Raw genomic sequence first — 19,662 nt, 5'->3', positions numbered from 1 at the left:
TACCACTAAATTATTGTTTTAAAATATTTGTTTGTATTTAACAGGAGTTCTTGAATTTATGTGTTCGAATTCAATTAACGGTTCTTTGAAGAAAGAAGAAAAGAGTTCGAATTCAATTAACGGTTCTTTGAAGAAAGAAGAAAAGAGTGACGAGACAAAGTCTGATTTTGCCGAACCATCTACGAGCAATGACTTTGCTAATGATATAGCCGAAGATAGATAATTATTATACTTTGCATTTTTGTTTAAAAAATTTGATTATATTTAACAGGAATTCTTTTAAGTTTTGTGTTTTTGTGTTCGAATTCGATTAGGGTTTCTACGAAGGACGAAGAAAAGAATGACCAATCAAGTCATAATCAAAGGGTGACCACAGAAGACAAAAGTCAATATTGAAGACGAGATTAAAAAGTATGATTCCGTGGAGAGTTTGAAGGAAGAAGAAAAAATGACTAAGACAAAGAAGAAGAATAGGAAGAACAATAAAGCCATTTTTGACTCTCCTAAAGCCAAAAATGGATAATATATATATGACTAAATTATTGTTTTAAAATATTTCAAAGAGCATGAATAAAGTCTATTAAAAATCTTCTTCACTTTTTTTTTTTAATATCCGAGTCAATATCTTAAAAAGATTTACCGGTGCTTCAGGCTCTTCGTCCAAACCATAAACCACGGCTTTGTCGTCGTCACTTGAAGTATCCGAATCGCTCTCCACCAACTCGTCGCCCGACTCGGACTCCGATTTCTCACTCTTCTTCTCTTCCTCAGAATCATCATCTTCTTCTTTGGTTCTGTTTTCACCTCTTTTTCTTGTTCAACCCATGCCTCTTGACTGATTGAACCATCGAAGCAAGCTCGTTATCTCGAATCTTCTCCCTCTTCGTCTTCTCCGGTTTCGAGCCTTGGTCCCTCGCCACAGACTCGTCGGCCTTCTCCTTAGAACTCGGCTTGATTTGCTGACATCTCATCTTCACCGACCTTATCTCCGTCGATAGCTCGTACTTCTTTCTGTTTGAGTCTCGATCGTCGGCCTTTCCTCGCTCTTCTGTGAGAACCTTAGGTTCAGCGGGCACCGGGTAAGGCCTTTCGTCAAACTCTTCGTTGTGCTTTTGCTTCCTCAACACAACTTGCCGAGCATAAGTCCCGGTCCTGCAATGAACAGCAAATGTGTCTATTAGGGTATATTCCGCAAATGGTAGTGAATTTCGGGCATTTCGTCAAGGGTATATTTGGAATGTGGAAATATGAGCGAGGAAAAATGAGACTCCATTGTATTTTTCTTAAGTTTGGATCGAAGAAAAAAACAAATCGAGGAAAAAGTAATGAAAATATATTCCCTTTCCCCCTGAAATTTCCTTGACTCCACAACCACAATACCGAATTTCGATTCTTACTCATATTTCCTTCAAATTTTCAATTTCCATCGTAACATTCGGGTTTCAAACATAGCCCAAAAGATTTATTAATTGTTAGTTTCTCTATTAAAGAGGCTAAGAAGGTACCTTTTGAATTGTGGATCAGTGGGATCCAAGGCAAAATCCGGCGAAGTGAATAGCATGCTGAATCGCGGATCGTCAACTTCGGGAGGGATTTCATCCTCTTCCGGGGTTTTCTTAACCTTTTTACCCTTTTTGCCCTTGACCTTCTTGGGCTTCAAATTATAGCCCTTGACACCCGTCCCTGCACCGGTGTCGTCAGCAAGTAGTAGCTCGAGCTCGGCTTCGGTCGCCGCTTCGACTTCCTTGTCTGGGTCATCTTCTCGCTTTGCTCTTTTCGGACCCTTTCCTTCGGACTTCTTGGGTTTCTTTTCGGCCATCGTCTCATCAACAAAAAAGTCGCCCGATTCCTCTTCCACCTCTCGGTCATCATCACTAATTTCATCCTCTGATGAGCCCTTAGACCTATTATTTCTAAGCCTCTTTTTCTCGCGTCTTGCTTTGAGATGGGCTTCCCAGACCGTCTCTTGTTTTTTGTCCTTTTCCAGATAAATTTTGCTTTGATCCTCCAAGCCGGTACTGAATGTGACCTCCATGTTCTTGGCATTGTCGTCTTCTTCATCTTCGTCCCCGTCTGAATTATTACCAGCAGAGTTGAGTAAGGCTTTGTATAAATCTCGCTTCTTTTGCTTTTTGTCATTATCTTCCTTTGTAACATCTGCATCGTCATCCTCGTCACTTTCACTATCATCAGAAGCAAGGTACTCTTTTAATTCCAAGTCTTCGAGCTGAAAACAGAAATATGTTAAAACATAGCTCATGACATATGCACCAATATCACAGCAAAACAGAGATAATTGTAAAAATCATACAGTAGAAACACCTCTAAGTGAATGCATTCAAAAAATGAAACGGAGAGTAGACTTATACTAACAGCTTCGTCTAAGAAAAAAAGCACATCAACCTGTTCAGCATTGAGTTTGCGTTTCAACGTCTTCGCACGATCCGGTTCATCCTCGTCCCAAGTAAGATGAATTTTACTCTGTTGCAGAGCTCGAGTTTGAAAGTTCAAACCATCATATTTTGAAGGTGCCTGAGAATAGTTACAAACTTTTGTAACACTTGACTTTAAATTATTTATCTCAGCAAAAGTAAATTAAACAGCAATAAAATACATACCTCCGTAGCAACGTCACGAGGTGGGTGTTTAAATTCCATTGAATCTGGGATAAACCTCATGTCAAGCATATTGGAAGATCTTGCAACCTCAACACCATCGCAAGCTTTGTAAAGATGATCTGCTGTGGCGACTGAATCACATTCCACCACCGCATAATAATACCTGAGCAACAAGTCACGTTAACAGAAACATTAAAAAAAAAGAACAGATTATATGTATACTAAAAGAAACAGTCTAAAACCATAGGCACAAAACAATGATCTTGCAAACTTTATTACCAAAAAAAAAAAAAAACAGCCAGACATTGCACGAATCAATCACCTCATCCTGCTTTTCTCATACTCTCGCAATTTCTCGTTGTCTATTTCTTCAGCATTCTCTTTATCACTTTCATCATCATCATCGTAGTCGGGGCTAATGGGACCGTGAACATCTTCCTCTTTCATAGGCGATTTTTCGTCTAATTCATCCTCATTCTCATCTTCATTGTCACTACTGTCTTCACTTTCATCATCATTCGCATTCATATCCTCATCATCACTACTGTTCTCACTTTCATCGTTATGTTCATCCTCATCATCACTACTGTTTTCATTTTTATCATCAAAGAGGCCAACAGGACCATGAACTTCTTCCTCTGCCATACGTTGGAGTCCAAACTCCGACGGATAGACAGATACCGATAAAATTTGTCCATTTTCATTCAGAAACGAGCTTAAAATCACATACAAATCTGATGCCTGTATTACACGCAAAAAAATCTCTCAGCGGATAGCCAATTCCCTTTAAAGGGAATAAAAAGGGGACTGATAGTACTCAAATCCAGAGCCTCTCACTAGGTCATAATTCATACTTTTTTTTTTCTCTCCAGCTTTTTGTTTTGAAATAAAACAAAGATACAATCATCAAATTTTTCATTCGAATTAGTTTTAAAATACCTTGATATGCCTCCAATCCATGTTTACAATAGCAAGCCTCCGCGTTTCTTTTTCAATTTCTGGTACGTTTTCCTCCTTCAAAACAAGTAATTTTATTAGCTACAACTTCAATTCAACCCAAATATGCTCAAATCCAAATTTTCAAAGAGCATGAATAAAGTCTATTCAAAATCTTCTTCACTTCATTTGTCTGAATCACTATCGTAAAAAGAATTACCGGTGCAGGCTCGTCGTCCAAACCATAAACCACGGCTTCGTCGTCGTCACTCGAAGTATCCGAATCGCTCTCCACCAACTCGTCGCCCGACTGGGACTCCGATTTCTCGCTCCTCTTCTCTTCCTCAGAATCATCTTCTTCTTCTTTGGTTATGTTTTCCTCGATCTGATAGAACTCCTTGAGAAAATTCTCAGAGTCCTTCTTCGGCCTACCTCGCTTGTCAACCGGAGCTGAAGAACCGACGAATTTTTTATCCTTGAAAACTCCGTCAAACCGGGAATCTATTTCGACCTTCGTTTTGTTCCTCGGAACCTTCTGGAACCTGGGGTCCGAGTGCACGGAAGCGAACCGGGGATCGGAGATCATCCCTGAGCCACCCTTGCTATCATGATCCGAGGGCGCGATTCCCTTATTCTTCTTCTTAGAGTTCCTATCGCCGTCGTTCGATTTCTTCGACCCCATGATCGGGATTTTCTTCAGAGCTATGGCTATGGCTATGGCTAGGGTTTAACGAAAAAGAGTTAAACGAGAGGAGATTTACGAGATGGCGCGAAAAGGGCTAATTTGTGCCATGGGCTTATGACTAAAAGTCCTCAGGCCCAATCTATGTAGACAAACGACTGCAAACCAAAATATTCACAACAAACGACTACAAACCAAAATAAGAGACGAAAATCATCAAAAATAATTGAGGAATTGGCGGCATAAATCATCAAACTCTTTCTCTGGACTCAGTTTGGTACTCAAACTTTTTTTTACGGGAATAATCACTAAACTGCATTTCTAGCGTTACTCATTTAAACAATTCAACGGCTCAGATTACACACGGCGGAATACAGACGTTAAAAACAATTAAAGTAAAATATAAACATAATAGAAAGAAAAAAAAAACTAATTACTAAATCCCTAAATCAAAAAATTCCAAAATCTTTGAAATCGAAGAGAAGAGAATTTGTTACGTGAGATGGATGAAGAAGATCAACACGAGATTCACGATGAACGCGAGATACACAATGAACACGAGATACACGATCAAGAGCCTGATCTCCAAGGAGATTTCGAACTCGTGGAAGAGGAATACCGCGGCGAAGATGAGCAAGAAGAGGCGGTTCATCCACAAAACACGACCCAGAATCAGACATGGTGGGCAGGTATGAACGAGGTCTGCAACGAAGTCAACGGAGAAAATGAAGAGTCTGATGGGGTTGAGTCTGATAGCGAACTCGAGAACATCCACAGTGACGATGACGAACATATGCCAAGGAAAAGAGACTATAACCCGCGCTCAAACCATGAATCTTTCAAGTTCAGGTTAGGGATGCTTTTCCCTAGTATTGTACAGCTCAGTAAGGTTTTGAAAGCAGAATTTATCAAGTCGGATAGGGACTTCAAGTACTACAGCAATGATCAAACTAGGATACGAGTCCGATGTAAAGGGAAAGCTTGCAAATGGATATTGTATGCTAGGGTCTTGAACACAGATTATAAAACAGTCAAAATGAATACTCTGATAGATAAGCACGAGTATGGCATTGTGTTTGATAATAGACTCGTCACCAGTACTTGGCTAGCTCATCATTTCATTGATCAGTTTAGGTTTAACCATAACTTGGACTTTCAAAGCTTCAAGGAAATGAGTTGTGCAGCAAAGTTCACCAATGTCACAAAGAACATATTCTACAGGGCAAAGAAAAAGGCAAGGGAAGCCTTAGAGGGATCTGTTGAAGACCAGTACAAGATACTTGACGATTAGTGCAAGGAATTGATGAAGACTAATCCAGGCACAACTGCTATACTGAAAACAATGATGGTGAATGGTAATAAAGTGTTTGAGAGGGTCTACGTTTGTCTAACTGCTTGCAAGGATGGCTTCAATAGAGGTTGTAGACCTTTGCTTGGGTTTGATGGTTGTTTTCTTAAGGGGTACTGCAACGGGATGCTATTGGCTGCTATTGGAATTGATCCAAACAATTCTCAATTCCCGGTGGCTTATGCAGTGGTTGAGAAGAAAAACACAGAGACTTGGAGATGGTTCATGTCACTTCTTAGTGAAGATCTAGAAATAGAAAATCCTAGCACTTTCACAATGATAAGTGATCGACAAAAAAGGATTGGAGAGAGCTGTGTCAGATGTGTTCCCGGGGGCTGAAGTGAGGTTTTGTGTTAGACATCTACACGCAAATTTCAAGGAGCACAATGGAATGCTGCTGAAGCAAATGTTATGGGCGACCGCTAAAGCAACTACAGAGGCTGATTTCAAAAAGAGGATGGGTGAGCTTAAGGAAGAGGATGTGAAGGCGTATGAGTGGCTTTCACAAAAGGATCCAAAGGAGTGGAGCAAATCACATTTCAGAACCAATGTGAAATGTGATATGCTTCTCAACAACCTTTGTAAGAGTTTTAACTCTTCTATACTAGGTGCAAGAGAACGGCCAATTATTACTTTGCTAGAGACAATTAGATTTTGGCTGAAGAAGAGATTTTCTACAAAGAGGCTTGATGCTCAGAGATGGATTCATCCAGTTGGCAAGCGCATTGTGAAGATTTTGGAGTCCAACAAGCAATTGACAAAGTATTGTCAAGCAACTTTGGCTGGTAATGCAAAGTATCGGGTGACTTTTCGTGGTACTGAAACTTATGTGGTTAATCTGCGTGGAAGGACTTGCAGTTGTAGGAGTTTTCAATTAACAAGACTCCCTTGTCATCATGCATTGGCAAGCATTTGGTCTTCTGGCTTGGAGGTAATTGACTTTGTTGATAGCTGGTACACGTATGCGGCTTATACTGCTGCATACAGTGGAGTCATACAACCAATGACAAGTCATGATCAATGGCCAGACACTGGACTGAACCCCATTCTACCACCACCGGATATCACCCTGCCAGGAAGACCCAAGAAAAAGAGAAACAAAAGCAATGATGAAGCAGCTCCTGGTTTTGGCCCCTATCCAGATCATGCCACGAAGCAATCACGAAAGGGTCAAGTCAACCACTGCAGCAAGTGTGGCCAAGCAGGCCATCATAGACATTTTGTTATCAGCCTATGTATGGCTTTGTTTTGTGACAATGTAATAGACTAATGTATGGATGATATTCTGTAAGGATGTGACAATGTATGGCTTTGTTTTGAAGCCTTATAATTTCAGCAATTTTAGTCTCAATTTCAGTCTAGAGTTTTGTTTAATTTCAGTCTCAATTTCAGTCCCAATTTTAGTGTCAATTTTGTCCCAATTTAGTGTCAATTCAGTCCCAACTTTAGTGTCAATTCAGTCCAATTTAGTGTCAATATAACATTGTAAATTCATCACCACCATAACACTGCAAAAGTATCAGTTCAAACAAAAAATTGTCATTGCATTGCATTGAAATCAGTCTTCATTACATCATTACAAAACCCTTAAAACAGATACCTTAAAATCTTACTTCGAGCAGAGCATTTGGTCTATTATCTGACTAACCAAACATAACCAAATATGTTCAGAGCATGTAAAAAACTACAACAACGACAATGACAACGAACAGAGCTATCTTCAGCTTGAAAATCTGACTTCGAAGTCCCGCATTCTCGGATTCTAACATGTTCGTCCTCCTCAGCAAACCCGGAATGATCTGCTTCGATCTATAGCACATTTCTGGGTCTATCCATTTGAAATACCCGCACCCACCATCTTCATGAGAAAACAAACACAAAGAGGTGCCTTTTCGGAGAAAACAAAGACGCGATTCACAATCGTGATTCGAGAGCTTACATTTTTTGTGATGCAACCGTGGAACCTCCTTCCAGGATTCAAAATTGTCCACGAAGCGCACTCACAAACAGGAATGCCACACTAGCAAAGATCTGCCATGACTCCGCAAGATCGGGACTTGAAGTTAAGCAGACGAGAGAAAGAAGAAGCAATTTGGGATTTATAAATGAATTCAATAAATAGAATAAATAAGTTGGTGGACTTATAAATGAATTCAATAAATAGAATAAATAAGTTGGTACTCGAATTTATGTTAGATTGAGACACATGGATTTCCGTCCAAATGTATCGTTAAAATGAGTAATGTCGGTACTAGAAATGCAGTTTAGTGATTATTTCCGGCAAAAAAAAAAAAAAGTTTGAGTACCAAACTGAGTCCAGAGAAAGAGTTTGATGATTTATGCCGCCAATTCCTCAAAATGATTTAAAGAGTTTAGGAATTTTTGTACGAACTAGCCATTTCAAACTTAGTGTTTAGCAAAATAGTTAAAGTTTCATAAGTTAGTGAATTTTAGCCACTTATAATGTAAAAATACTAATATACCCTTAATTATTTTTAAAATAATTAATCCAAGTTTCCAAAACTTTAAACCAATGTACTTTCTGCATTAATCCACTCTTCGATAAATCATAAGAAGAAAAAGAAGAAGACACCAAAAAAGTTTAATCCTGCCTTCAAAAAATTTAATCCACACTTCGATAAACTAAAAGTAGAAAAAGAAGAATAATAAGATGTCAAAAAAAAAAATAATCATGCTTTCAAAAAATTTAATCCACTCTTCGATAAACCAAAAGTAGAAAAGGAAGAAGAATATGTCAAAAATTTAATCCTACTTTAAAAAAAAATTAATCCACTCTTCGATAAACCAAAAGTAGAAAATGAAGAAGAATAAAATGTCAAAAAATTTAATCATGCTTTCAAAAAATTTAATCCACCGCGCAATAAATCAAATAGGAAGAAGAAGAAGAAGAAGAAAACGTAGAAAAACTCGAAGACGATCTCCGACGGCGATCGAATACGAACAGCCTGCTTCGCAATTGATATGAAAAAATCGATAATGATGACGATGATGACGATAAGACGAAACGAGATCTTGAGCTCGAATCGAGGCGTTGAAGCTCTTTTCAGCATGATTATGAGATCTTCATCGGTGAAAACGGAGATGAGAGAGTCGAAATCGTGATACGAAAGCTGGTATTTGAGCGCAACGACGAAGCAATCTCGAGGCTTGAGTTGAGATGAGAGAGCAACGAGGTTCGTAACAGAGGTCGGGTTCAGGGAAACGATTCTGGTCTCACCGCCGGCATAACAGATGGACTTCGTTCACGGATGTGATATGATGTGCCTGCCATACCTGCACATTACCTGGAGCTTCGAAGGTACATCCATGGTGATTTTTAGGGTTTGGGTCAGGGACGAGGTGAACAGAGCTGAGAAGGGTTTGGAGATCTGTTTGGGTCTAAGGCTATTATTCGGATTTTTCAAGTTTAGGATATTTTGCCTCAAATTGTGAAAGATTGGTTATTTTACTAAGGCCAAAGTTTCAAATGGATATTTACCAGCAAGTTGAGTGATGTAGCTAAATAACCAATTTAAAGTTATGAATTTGCAAAATAGCCGAGATTTGTATTAATTTAGTGAAATAGCTAATATGTGCTGTAATATAGTTTCAAATTTTTTTTTTGCCCCCAAGATTAATTTTTTTGAAAGTGATAAATTGTTTATAACAATCATAAAAAAAAAGATGGGAAAATTAAGGGGAATTTTGTAAATTTGACTTTCCATTCTATTCACTTACAAACCAAACAAAGACGTCTTCCATTCTGTTCTACTCCCCTTTTATTATCATTCCATCATAGTTTGAACTAAACTTATCCTAAAAAGGGTTGCCACTTTTTTTTTATTTTTTATGGGAAGACATTTTCTTAAAGTGACTCAGTGCGTGTGTGACTAGCTAAGATTCCATCAAACTCTATAGAGTAAGTCGATCTAAACTCAAATCTTATATTTGATTTGTCATATTACTCACACAGTTTTACTTTTAACTAGTATCTGCATATCGGCCCGTTATCTAACGGCATAAGCACGCAAACGAGTGTTACACTTAAAGTTTAAACGGGGTTCAGGTATGAGTAACAAAATGGAAAATTGACAAAGGTAGGACTAAATTAAGGTAAAATTCCATTTTCCTATTTTTTTCAAAAATTTACCAAACTAGGACCGGTCAAACAAAAGTCAAATGAGAGATACACAAAAATCTACCTATTATACCATCATACTAATTACCAACCTACAATCTTATTTTTTACCTGTTACTCGGACCCGTTTACCCGGATTTTGAGATGGGTCGGGTAACGGAGATACCCGCCGGGTAAGCGGGTTAAAAATATTGGACCCGTTACCCGTTTACCCGGTTTAAAAAAAAGGGTAGCGGGTCGGGTAGACCCGTTTACCCGTTTATAAAATAAAAATCCATCAACAATATAAAATTTAAAAATAATAAAATTTAGGTGAAAAATATCAAAGTGCTATTACAATATAAAGAACATTAAAATTCAAAATAAAGAAATAAAAAATACAAAAGAAGTCTTCATTGCAAATTGATCATTTTCATTGTAAATTTGGTCATCTTTATTGCAACGCTATCATCTTCATTGCAACATATAAAAATTTATGATATTTTTAAATATTTAAAAGTTAACGGGTCGGGTCCCGAGTAAACGGGTACGGGATGACTATTCTATTACCCGTACCCGGACCCGTTAAAACTTTAACGAGTATTACCCGTTTACCCAAAAAGAACGGGTATTACCCGACCCGAATAAATCGGATAACGGGTCGGAACGCGGGTAACGGGTTAAATTGCCATCCCTACTCTCGCCTCACTTTTTGTGTGTTAGGGTTAGAGCTATATTTCTTTTTCTTTTTTTAGTTGTCATAATGATACAACTAACCATTCTGCCATCTGTATAAGATGAACAAAATCTTTTTCAAAGTCTTCATACTCTGATAATGTACGGATCTTGGTGTTGAAGCGGTCGAATGTCTTGGAAGAAAATATGATAGACGTCATTGACAAATGACGTTGTGATTACTCGTTCTTCAATCGCGTATTGATTTGTAGCCATCTACACCAGGTGACTTATGAATCTACAATTGCAATGAAACCAGGTGTAGAATTGATATAGTAAAGATATTTTAATAAGTGAAATAAGAAGAAAAACAGTCTTGTTGAAGACCAGATTGAAGATCGTGATAAAGTTCAAGGATTTAAATCTCACGCGAGATATCGTTTCTCGCAGTGATGCGAGAGAGAGATGTATATATCTCGCAAAATATGTTATATTTAGCAAATTCAAGCGCGGCGAAGAATAAAAAACGTAAAATAATTACATTAAAATAAGTTTAAAAATTGTTTTCGGGCTATTCATTTCCGCAGGCCTATAAAATTCCCTTCTTTATTTATAATGCCCAAATCTAAGATAACTCATATACCTAAACGATATGTGACTTTTTTGCTCCATAAACTGCATGCCAAAGTGAATGTGTGATATAAAGTTTCAGCGCTGGATAATGAAGTTTTTGTCAAAATAATCACACATTCGAGTGTATTCTCTACAGCGTTATATATTCAAGTGTAGCGTTATTGCTTTTATCTCACAATTTTTTTTATTCCAATTCCTCTGTCGCTCACATCATTGTGTATATTTCTCTACCGCCAAACTCAAACCATATACGAAATTGTATATGCCAAAAAGCTATACACATATATTAATAGATAAACAATACAAACATACATATATCTAATATAAAATATATTATTCACTTTATTATTGGATCTTAATATTAATTATATATATATACATATATCTAATATATAATATATTATTCACTTTATTATTGGATCTTAATATTAATTATATATATATATATATATATATATATATATATATTAATGGGCAGTGTAGTAAAATAGTCAAAATGAAACTATGAAATTATTTTTTAGCCTACGTTTCACAACTTTTATGAAAATAGCCAACAGGTTTATGTGGCAATAATTAAGGTCTGATTTGCCCTTATTTATTAACAAATTCGTTATTTTCTATCTCCTACTTTTTTCCTACACTTTTTTTACATAAAAACTTCAAAAAACTATATTTATCTCATATGAACTCGAAATTGAGTGATTACAAATCCTACGGATTTGTGACGCCGAGATCTTCAAAAATAGATCCAGACATGCTTCTTTTACTCTGCTCTTCTTCTTCGGACACATTTGGGGGATCCTACCAATGTATTAGCCGAATTCATCGAATAAATACATTATTATGTTCCGATCCTAGTCAGACATTAATGTATTAAAGACCTGAAGATGTGAAAAATCATGTTTAATATCATAGATGTAGAAAAATCATGTAACTACCTTAAATATGGAAATAACTGAAATATTTTGAAATTATAAAAAAAAAATGGAAACGTATATATGATGCATTAAAAATAATTTTTCATCAAACACAATGGGTCTATTTTTGAAGATCTCGATACCACGAATTTGTAGGATCTGAAATCACTCAATTTCGAGTTCGTATGAGAAAGATACGAATTTTTGAAGTTGTGATGCAAAAAAAATTATTTGAAAAAAATAGGAGAGAGAAAGTGACGAATTTGTTAAGGGAAACTTGATAAACCAAGCATTTTGTGACACCACATTTGAAAATAAAGCCATGTTTTGGTACTCTTAGGAAAATCAAGCATTTTTGCTTATGAAAAGTAAAAAATGCCGTCACCTTCCTTCTTCTTTCTTCCTTCAGTAACAATTAAATGAGTTCAAGAAAATCAAAACAAAAACACGGAGCAAAACCCACGGGACCAAACCCACGCACGGCGAGAAAGGACGAAGCACGAACTGACTAAGCCCGAACCAGAGCGCCGACGCAAACCAGTCCTCCTCGTCGCCGCCATTTCGCTCCTTCCTCTTCTTGTTCACGTTGCTGCACACAGCGCTCAAGCAGGAACGGACGATGCCCACGCCCTAATTCCTTTAAACTCAAATTTGTTGGGCCTTTTATGTAGTTAACCACTTGAGAGAAGAAAAATGAGTAAGTTTCGATCTCTAATTCGATGATATTTTGTAAAAAATTTGTTTGATTTGCTGAAAAAATGAGTTTGGGTTCGTCATTTGGGATCCAGGAAAAAGTTCGAATTTATTGTCTGTACTTTCGAACTTTATAGCTATTATTTCGATTGCATTTCGAACTTTTTAACTTGTGCAGATTTGACTTCAAATGTATACTTTTTAACTTCTTAACAGGTCCAAACGTTAATATATGTTGTTTATTTGATGGTACTTGGGTGAACAATAGGATGGTGAGGAAGATGACGATGATGATATCGGTAATAAGAAGTACGCCTTCAGCCATAGCGTCGTGTACTTTTCGTCAGTAGTATTGGATTTTATGTCTTTGATTTTAGACATTTCAATTATTTTATGTCTTCGATTTCAGACTTTTCAATTATTTTATGTATTTAAGACATTTCAGTTCTTTTATGTAATGGATTTCAGACTTTCCAGTTATTTATGTGTTGGATTCAGATATTTCAGGTATTTTATGTAATGGATTTCAGACTTTTCAGTTATTTTATGTCGTAGATTTCAAACATTTCAGAAATTTTATGTAATGGGTTTGGTCCCGTGGGTTTTGCTCCGTGTTTTTGTTTCGATTTTCTTGAACTCATTTAATTGTTACTGAAGGAAGAAAGAAGAAGGAAGGTGGGGGTATTTTTGACTTTTCATAAGCAAAAATGATTGGTTTTCCTAAGAGTACCAAAATATGGCTTTATTTTCAAATGTGGTGTAACAAAATGTTTGGTTTATCAAGTTTCCCTTTGTTAATAAATAAGGGCAAATTAGACCTTAATTATTACCACATAAGTCATTTGGCTATATCCCTAAAAATTGTCAAACATATGCTATATCCTAAATCACATGTTTAAAGTGGGTTAGTTAGTTACAAATCTCTATATTAATTTGTAATACGTTTTAAAACAATTATTAAGTTTTAGTATATATGAACTATGCTTATGAATGAAAACTCTGTGTGAAACGGTTTTACTTAAATTTATGTTTTATCTCTGTACGCATGAAAATGTCCAAGTATTAAATTTCAATAATTGTTTTTATCTCCTGATTAAAAAATTTAAAAGTGAAAATTTTGACAATATTTTTAATAAAAACATATAAAAGAATTGACAACTTAAATTTACTTGTCAAAATATTTGAAACTACAACTACTAAGGATAATTGATTTTGAATGACTACTTTTTATTATTTTTTCATAAAATAGTTTCGCATGCCAAAATAAAAATAAAAATCAAAGAAGGGCATGAACGTAAATATGCTGCAAAGGCAATATCACTTCTATAACCCATCACTCCCTCAATTCACTCTTACAGGTAGCCTGTTTGATTTAATATATCAGTAGCAATTGAAATAACAATAATTATGTTTTATGGTTTTGAACAGATATTGCCGAAAAATTTGTTGAACCTGACACCCGGTAACATTTTCAAGGATAATAAGTTTCTGTGAGTTTAATTTTTTTTCAAGTTAATGAATAATATCTTTTATGTAGTCCCAAGACCACTGAAGAGGATTTTCACAAAACTCGCCGAATATATTAATGGAGGGAAGAATCCTTCTACGGGGAAGAAGAAGGAGCAGCCAAAGTCTGATACTGCGAGTTAGAAAAAAAAAGAGAATAATAGGAAGAAGAACCAGAAATAATAAATATACCACTAAATTATTGTTTTAAAATATTTCTTTGTATTTAAAAGGAGTTCTTTAATTTGTGTGTTCGAATTTGTTTAGGGTTTCTATGAAGGAAGATGAAAAGAATGATAAGTCAAAGTCTGATTCAGTCGAATCATCTACGAGCGAGGACCTTGCAAATAGTTAATTATTATATCAGAATTTTTTTTGCGAAAGACGAGGTTTAAAAATTGTTTTCGGGCTATTCATTTCCGCGGGCCTATTAAATTCCCTTCTATTTCCGCGGGCCTATTAAATTCCCTTCTTTATTTATAATGCTCAAATCTAAGATTAACTCATATACATAAATGATGTGGGACTTTTTTGCTCCACAAACTGCATGCCAAAGTGAATGTGTGTTATAAAAGTTTCAACCTCTTGTTAAGTAAACAAGTGCTAAATTAAAAAAAGTCTAATAAATTGTAAAAAATGATAAGGCCAGTCTTCTAAATCTCACGTCGACGGCTATCCGTAAAAGCTGTGTTTTCGTGGGTTAATAATTTGGTAAATTATACAGAAAAATATAAAAGAAATACTAAGAATGGTTGCATAAAAACACATCAGTGAAGAGTAGCATTCCATAAATAAACCACAAATGGCTTTACATTACTAGTATAATTTAATACGAGGTTTTTAGTTCCAGCCAAAAACTATAACAGCAATTTTTCTTCTAAAATACCCCATAGATTAATTAGTTTACCACTCTACAATTCTTTCTAACTTCTTGTCCTCCGGTAATGCTACTGAGTTTGATGATGGAGTTCACAAAGGCCTTAGAGAACGCCTTCTTTGAGCCGGCAAACTTGTACACCAAGCCTTTGGTCTTATGGAACCCGAGAAGAGCATGATCCGAAGAGAAGAGGGTTTTGCTCTGCAGGACCAACTTGTAGTACGTGTTATCGAACATTTTCGGGGAAAAAGGATCCATCGGAGCACCCGCGTTTTTTGCGGCATTGTGAGGTGGACACTTGGCCGCGAGATTCGATGCGAGGGTCGGGTGCAATGTCGGGTCCGTGTCGTGCGTCGCGTTGAAGTTGTGGACTCGGTTCTCGAACGACGAGCAATGGGCAAACCCTAGAGTATGCGCTCCTACACAAACGCGATGAATCCAAAAAAAAAAAAAAGGATTTAAATTGTTGTTTGCTCAAGACTTATTTTGTTATCATTTTGTAATCGAACTAGAGATAGCCACAATTTTTTGTTTAGTAATACTTAGACATTTGATATTTAATTTGCAAAATTAAGTTCTTTTAATCTTATTCGGGGTTTCCCCTTTTGCGGTAAAATGTTTTTCATCAAAGTTTATTGTTTTCATTTGAAGGGTGATGATTGAGTTAAAACCGAAAAAAAAAAATTAAATTTTTTGATATGGCAACATTCCGATTTCGGAAATCTTTTTATTGACGGTTCAAAATATATTTCAATTGATACCTGAAAGAGCGACAAGGTCATCCAAAGAGAGACCTCGTTGAGCGAAGCTCTTTTGTAGTTGAGCTATGCCAAACGTTGGAGACGGCAACTTTGCCACGTCACTAGCCCTCGAAACTCTGCCGTCTTTTCTTCCTTTCGGGACATACCAATAAGGACCTCCAGCCTAACATAGACGATGAAATAAATCCTTAAAAAATACTATTAAGACAAAAATTAAAAATTAGGCCATCCACGGTAGATAAGTATTTTGAAGATAATTTTTTGTTAGCGAGAAAGTTCATATTTTCTTACCAAGACAACGGCGTCCCTAGCCGCTAAGGCCAAAATATCGGCACACGAAACAACGCCGGGGCACGCGGCTTCCAGCGCCTTCTTGGCATCGTCAATGACGAAATATCCATGGAGAGATTGATTTGGCTGCGCATCTTTCTCCGCCTTTTGGTGCCCTTTCGAGTCCAACAATACCGAGCCATCACAACCCTAAGAGGATGAATCGCGTTAGTTAAACTAAATAAAGGATGTGAATTGAGTTATAGCGCACCCTTAAGAAGCAATCGTGGAAATGCATCCGAATGAGAGCGGCGGGGAGAGTTTTGTCCCAAGACACCGCGCTCTTCACTGCATTTGTGACGATAGAATCGACGTTCGGACATGTCTTGACGTAGTGATTCGAGCTTAATGCATTCGTTCGAGCAATTTCCAAGAACACGAAAGCAAATATCGAGAATGCCACTCCAAATGCCATCCTTTGGAACTACACTTGTCAAAAAAAAAAAAAAAAAAATCGTTTACTGTGCTTGTGTGAAGTGAAGTAACTCGGAACTTTGTTGGATTTTATAGAGAATAAAGGGAAATCAGGTAGTTATTGAGACAGTAAATGTGGCCCCAAAGTTCTCAAGTAGTTACTTTGTACTATATATCAGCATTGGTTGCGAATATCATGAAGAAGTAAAATTGAAGCAAAAATATTTATGACTTGGTGAGATGAGACAATCTTCCTCAAATCACGATTGTACCTTCATCATTACAAAAATCTTACTGGAATTGAATAAAACACAATAAACAAAACAAAAAAGATTGAATAGTTCTCTTTAAGCTTTCTCTTGATATCAAAGGCAATGATTATTAACTTGATCATCGCGTTCAAAACATCATGATTCATGATGCTCGTAAAATCAAAGAAAAAAACAACGAAATAATTTAATGATTGATTACATTTTTACTCCCTCCATCAGTGACAATTTGCATGGAATTCCATATTGATATCCTAACCATTCTTTACGGAAAATTTTACCCTTTTCTGTAGTGTATTTTACTCGTTTAACAACTTGACCCTAAATGAAAAAAAAAAAAAAAAAACTGCATTTTTGTAATTGTAGACATGTATGTATACAATTACAAAAATTGTGGACATGTATGTCTTGTAGTTGTATATAGATATGTATTGTCAAAGAAGCGTTGTGTGGTTGTTTTAGAGAACGTTTTGTGTGATTATGAACTAGATTTAGTTAGTTCTGTATATGATTTTGTATATTATTTTGGAGCGTCGTTCATCTTTCGACATTTTTCTTTAGTCCTCCCAGTCCCAAGATCAAAGAGAACTGCAGATATAAATATCCTCGATGTATTTCTATTTTTTTTTTCTTTTATCGTGTGTGTCCTATCCTATGTAGAGTGGGTCTTTGTCTATTCTCTGAATTTTTTGAATTTGCCTCACTGTTCCACTTGGTCTAGAATATGCATATTAAATTTACCACTAAGTGTATAGTAAATTATAAATTTGCTATGAGAAACAACATTGTAAATTCTAATGAAGAGAGGTTTTACGCTTAGTTTGGATTGTGTATTGTTTTTCCACGATTTTTCTTCGAAATGTCGTGAAATTGGGAAATTATGAAGGAAAAAAAGTTTTTGATGTATGGTATTTGGTGATATCTGGAAATCGTTCTTGTCTTGTATGTTTGATGCAAAGATTGTGCATTGCATGCTCGTTTCCGCCATGTCCGCGGCTTATGTATTTTTTGTCTGTTTGTTTTATTGATTCATTTGTGAATTGATTTTGATTTTAAATGGATCGAGTATATATATATATATATATATATATATATATATATTGTGTTTGACATGTATATATAGTTATATACGAATTATTGATATTTTTGCCCTCTCAACTATGATGGAACACGGTCACAATTTCACATATAGTTCTTGTGATAACTTCTCTCTCTCTCTCACACAATTTTATTGATCCAGTTTAATATGATAACAGCAAACATATTAAAAGGGTACAAAAAAGAAAGAAAAAGAGAACGGAGAGAAAAGAAAAGAAAAAAAATGGAAGAGAACGAAAGTAAATTCAAAATGGTAAAATGAACATTGCATCTTAGGCATTGTTCATAGAAGTGTACTAAATTATAGTTTGGTTATTTTTGTGTCAAAATAATTGAGATGATTAATAGATGTGTCCAACTCCCAATTCTAAATCGTTGGTACAACCCAAATAGGAGGCCTAGGTTTAGTTGCCAAATCGAGGGAGTTTAAAGAGTGGTGAAGCTCAACTTCATTTGTTCCAAGATCATAAATCCCCAAATCCGAATAGTCATGTCCGCGCCCAAAAAAACAAGAAACGTCATTGACATACTGAGGCGTGAAATACACGCAATTGGATTTGTACCCGAAAAACATAGAACACCTGATCGAGATAGAAGAACTACCGCCAACGAATAGACATGTATCTTCGAGCCTCGTCACCCTGACCCACTCTTTATCTTTACCGGCAAACCTAAAAACCCTAAACAACTTCGTGCTGCAGCTTCGCGTTCCGATGAAAGAGCGAGAAACAATGTACCTCTCGACCTGTAATATAATTATTAAGAAAATAGTCCACCAGCTTGCACTAAATTAATTAAATTGAAACTGTAGGGAAAAAAAAAAGGACCTGCAACAGATCGTCAGAGCACGGTGACCTCACGAGATACCTATTGCATGAGGGCACGAGTTCCTTCATGGAGGGACACAAAGGGATCGCCGGCGCAACTACAACCACATCCACGGCGGTGATCGAATCGGAGATCTCAAACGATATCATCGAGCCGTTATTCTCTGTCGATTTCCGTAAAGCATTCTTAATCGCGTACACTCTGTTACCTCCGAGGATCACCACGTCTGAGATATCTCTCAATTCCGGACTAGTTAGCCTGGTCCACGACGAGTCTTTGCCGAGTCGGAGAAAGGTCAACCCGAAGGGATGGATCAGCATAATAACGCACTCGTTCGGATTCGCCACCGGGTCGGCGGTGATCAGAGTTTTGCGGATGAATAAAATCCCGGGAAGTTTCGGAAGGCGAATCTTATGATTTTTGTCAGTCGTGGAAAAAGGCCGGTACAGCGTCACTGGCCCTAAGCGACGCAGGATTAATAACCATCCATGAGAAGAGCCTCTGCATCGCTTCATGTAAGGTGCGTGAATCTCACGGCCGATGAATTCGTTGGATGCGACGTCGTAGAGACGCCGCGCGTGTTTGTCGGTGCTCGCCGGAATCAGAAGCATCGGAGGCTGATGGTGACGCGACATGCCGTTTCGTTTCACGTTGTTGAACTCCCACGCCGAGCGCCACGTGACACACACAGCTCCGAATCGTATATAATCGCCCAGCGACTCTAGTTTCTTTAAAATAGAGTCAAGAAGATTATGGGGTAATCGTTCCCAATCTATCAAAAAAGAACATGCTTTATTTATTTATTTTACTTGATAACATATTTTCAGTATATTAGATCACCCAAACAAACAGGAAAGAAAAAGAAAAAAAAAAACTGTGTGAGGCGTTATTACCCATTGTGTGTAGCGGATGAATGATCGTCCGTCAGAAGAGTTTTCGATAGGCTGGCTTGAGATCTAT

General features: G+C 36.8%; 4 protein-coding genes across 4 annotated transcripts; 1 reads left to right on the top strand and 3 right to left on the bottom strand.

Moving 5' to 3' along the window:
- Window positions 1-475: 475 nt before the first annotated feature.
- LOC149399770 (pre-rRNA-processing ESF1-like protein) lies at window positions 476-4,295 on the bottom strand. The gene is made up of 7 exons (XM_089611338.1): window positions 3,775-4,295; window positions 3,558-3,632; window positions 2,941-3,359; window positions 2,619-2,781; window positions 2,404-2,532; window positions 1,506-2,227; window positions 476-1,152 (listed from the first exon to the last, which is right to left on the bottom strand). Exons 1-7 carry the CDS (start codon window positions 4,234-4,236, stop codon window positions 801-803), a joined length of 2,322 nt encoding a protein of 773 aa, XP_089467464.1. The 5' UTR covers window positions 4,237-4,295; the 3' UTR covers window positions 476-800.
- A 1,680-nt stretch (window positions 4,296-5,975) lies between these two features.
- LOC149399769 (uncharacterized) lies at window positions 5,976-6,854 on the top strand. Its single transcript, XM_089610346.1, has one exon. It carries the CDS (start codon window positions 5,976-5,978, stop codon window positions 6,852-6,854), a length of 879 nt encoding a protein of 292 aa, XP_089466472.1.
- A 7,966-nt stretch (window positions 6,855-14,820) lies between these two features.
- On the bottom strand, window positions 14,821-16,565 carry LOC149399768 (peroxidase 64-like). The gene is made up of 4 exons (XM_089613289.1): window positions 16,305-16,565; window positions 16,055-16,243; window positions 15,764-15,926; window positions 14,821-15,421 (listed from the first exon to the last, which is right to left on the bottom strand). Exons 1-4 carry the CDS (start codon window positions 16,506-16,508, stop codon window positions 15,024-15,026), a joined length of 954 nt encoding a protein of 317 aa, XP_089469415.1. The 5' UTR covers window positions 16,509-16,565; the 3' UTR covers window positions 14,821-15,023.
- A 1,372-nt stretch (window positions 16,566-17,937) lies between these two features.
- Window positions 17,938-19,659, bottom strand: LOC149399767 (F-box protein SKIP23-like). The gene is made up of 3 exons (XM_089612814.1): window positions 19,596-19,659; window positions 18,702-19,474; window positions 17,938-18,619 (listed from the first exon to the last, which is right to left on the bottom strand). The coding sequence occupies exons 1-3, from the start codon at window positions 19,597-19,599 to the stop codon at window positions 18,242-18,244; spliced, it is 1,155 nt and encodes a 384-aa protein (XP_089468940.1). The 5' UTR covers window positions 19,600-19,659; the 3' UTR covers window positions 17,938-18,241.
- Between the last annotated feature and the right edge of the window lie 3 nt (window positions 19,660-19,662).

This window comes from Urtica dioica, chromosome 4 (genome assembly GCF_054948205.1).
Source record: "Urtica dioica subsp. dioica isolate 48M chromosome 4, U.dioica_male_clone48M_v1_H2, whole genome shotgun sequence".
Lineage (NCBI taxonomy): Eukaryota > Viridiplantae > Streptophyta > Magnoliopsida > Rosales > Urticaceae > Urtica > Urtica dioica.
The sequence above is the reverse complement of the archived record's forward strand: the minus strand, read 5'-3'. Positions and strand labels throughout refer to the sequence as shown.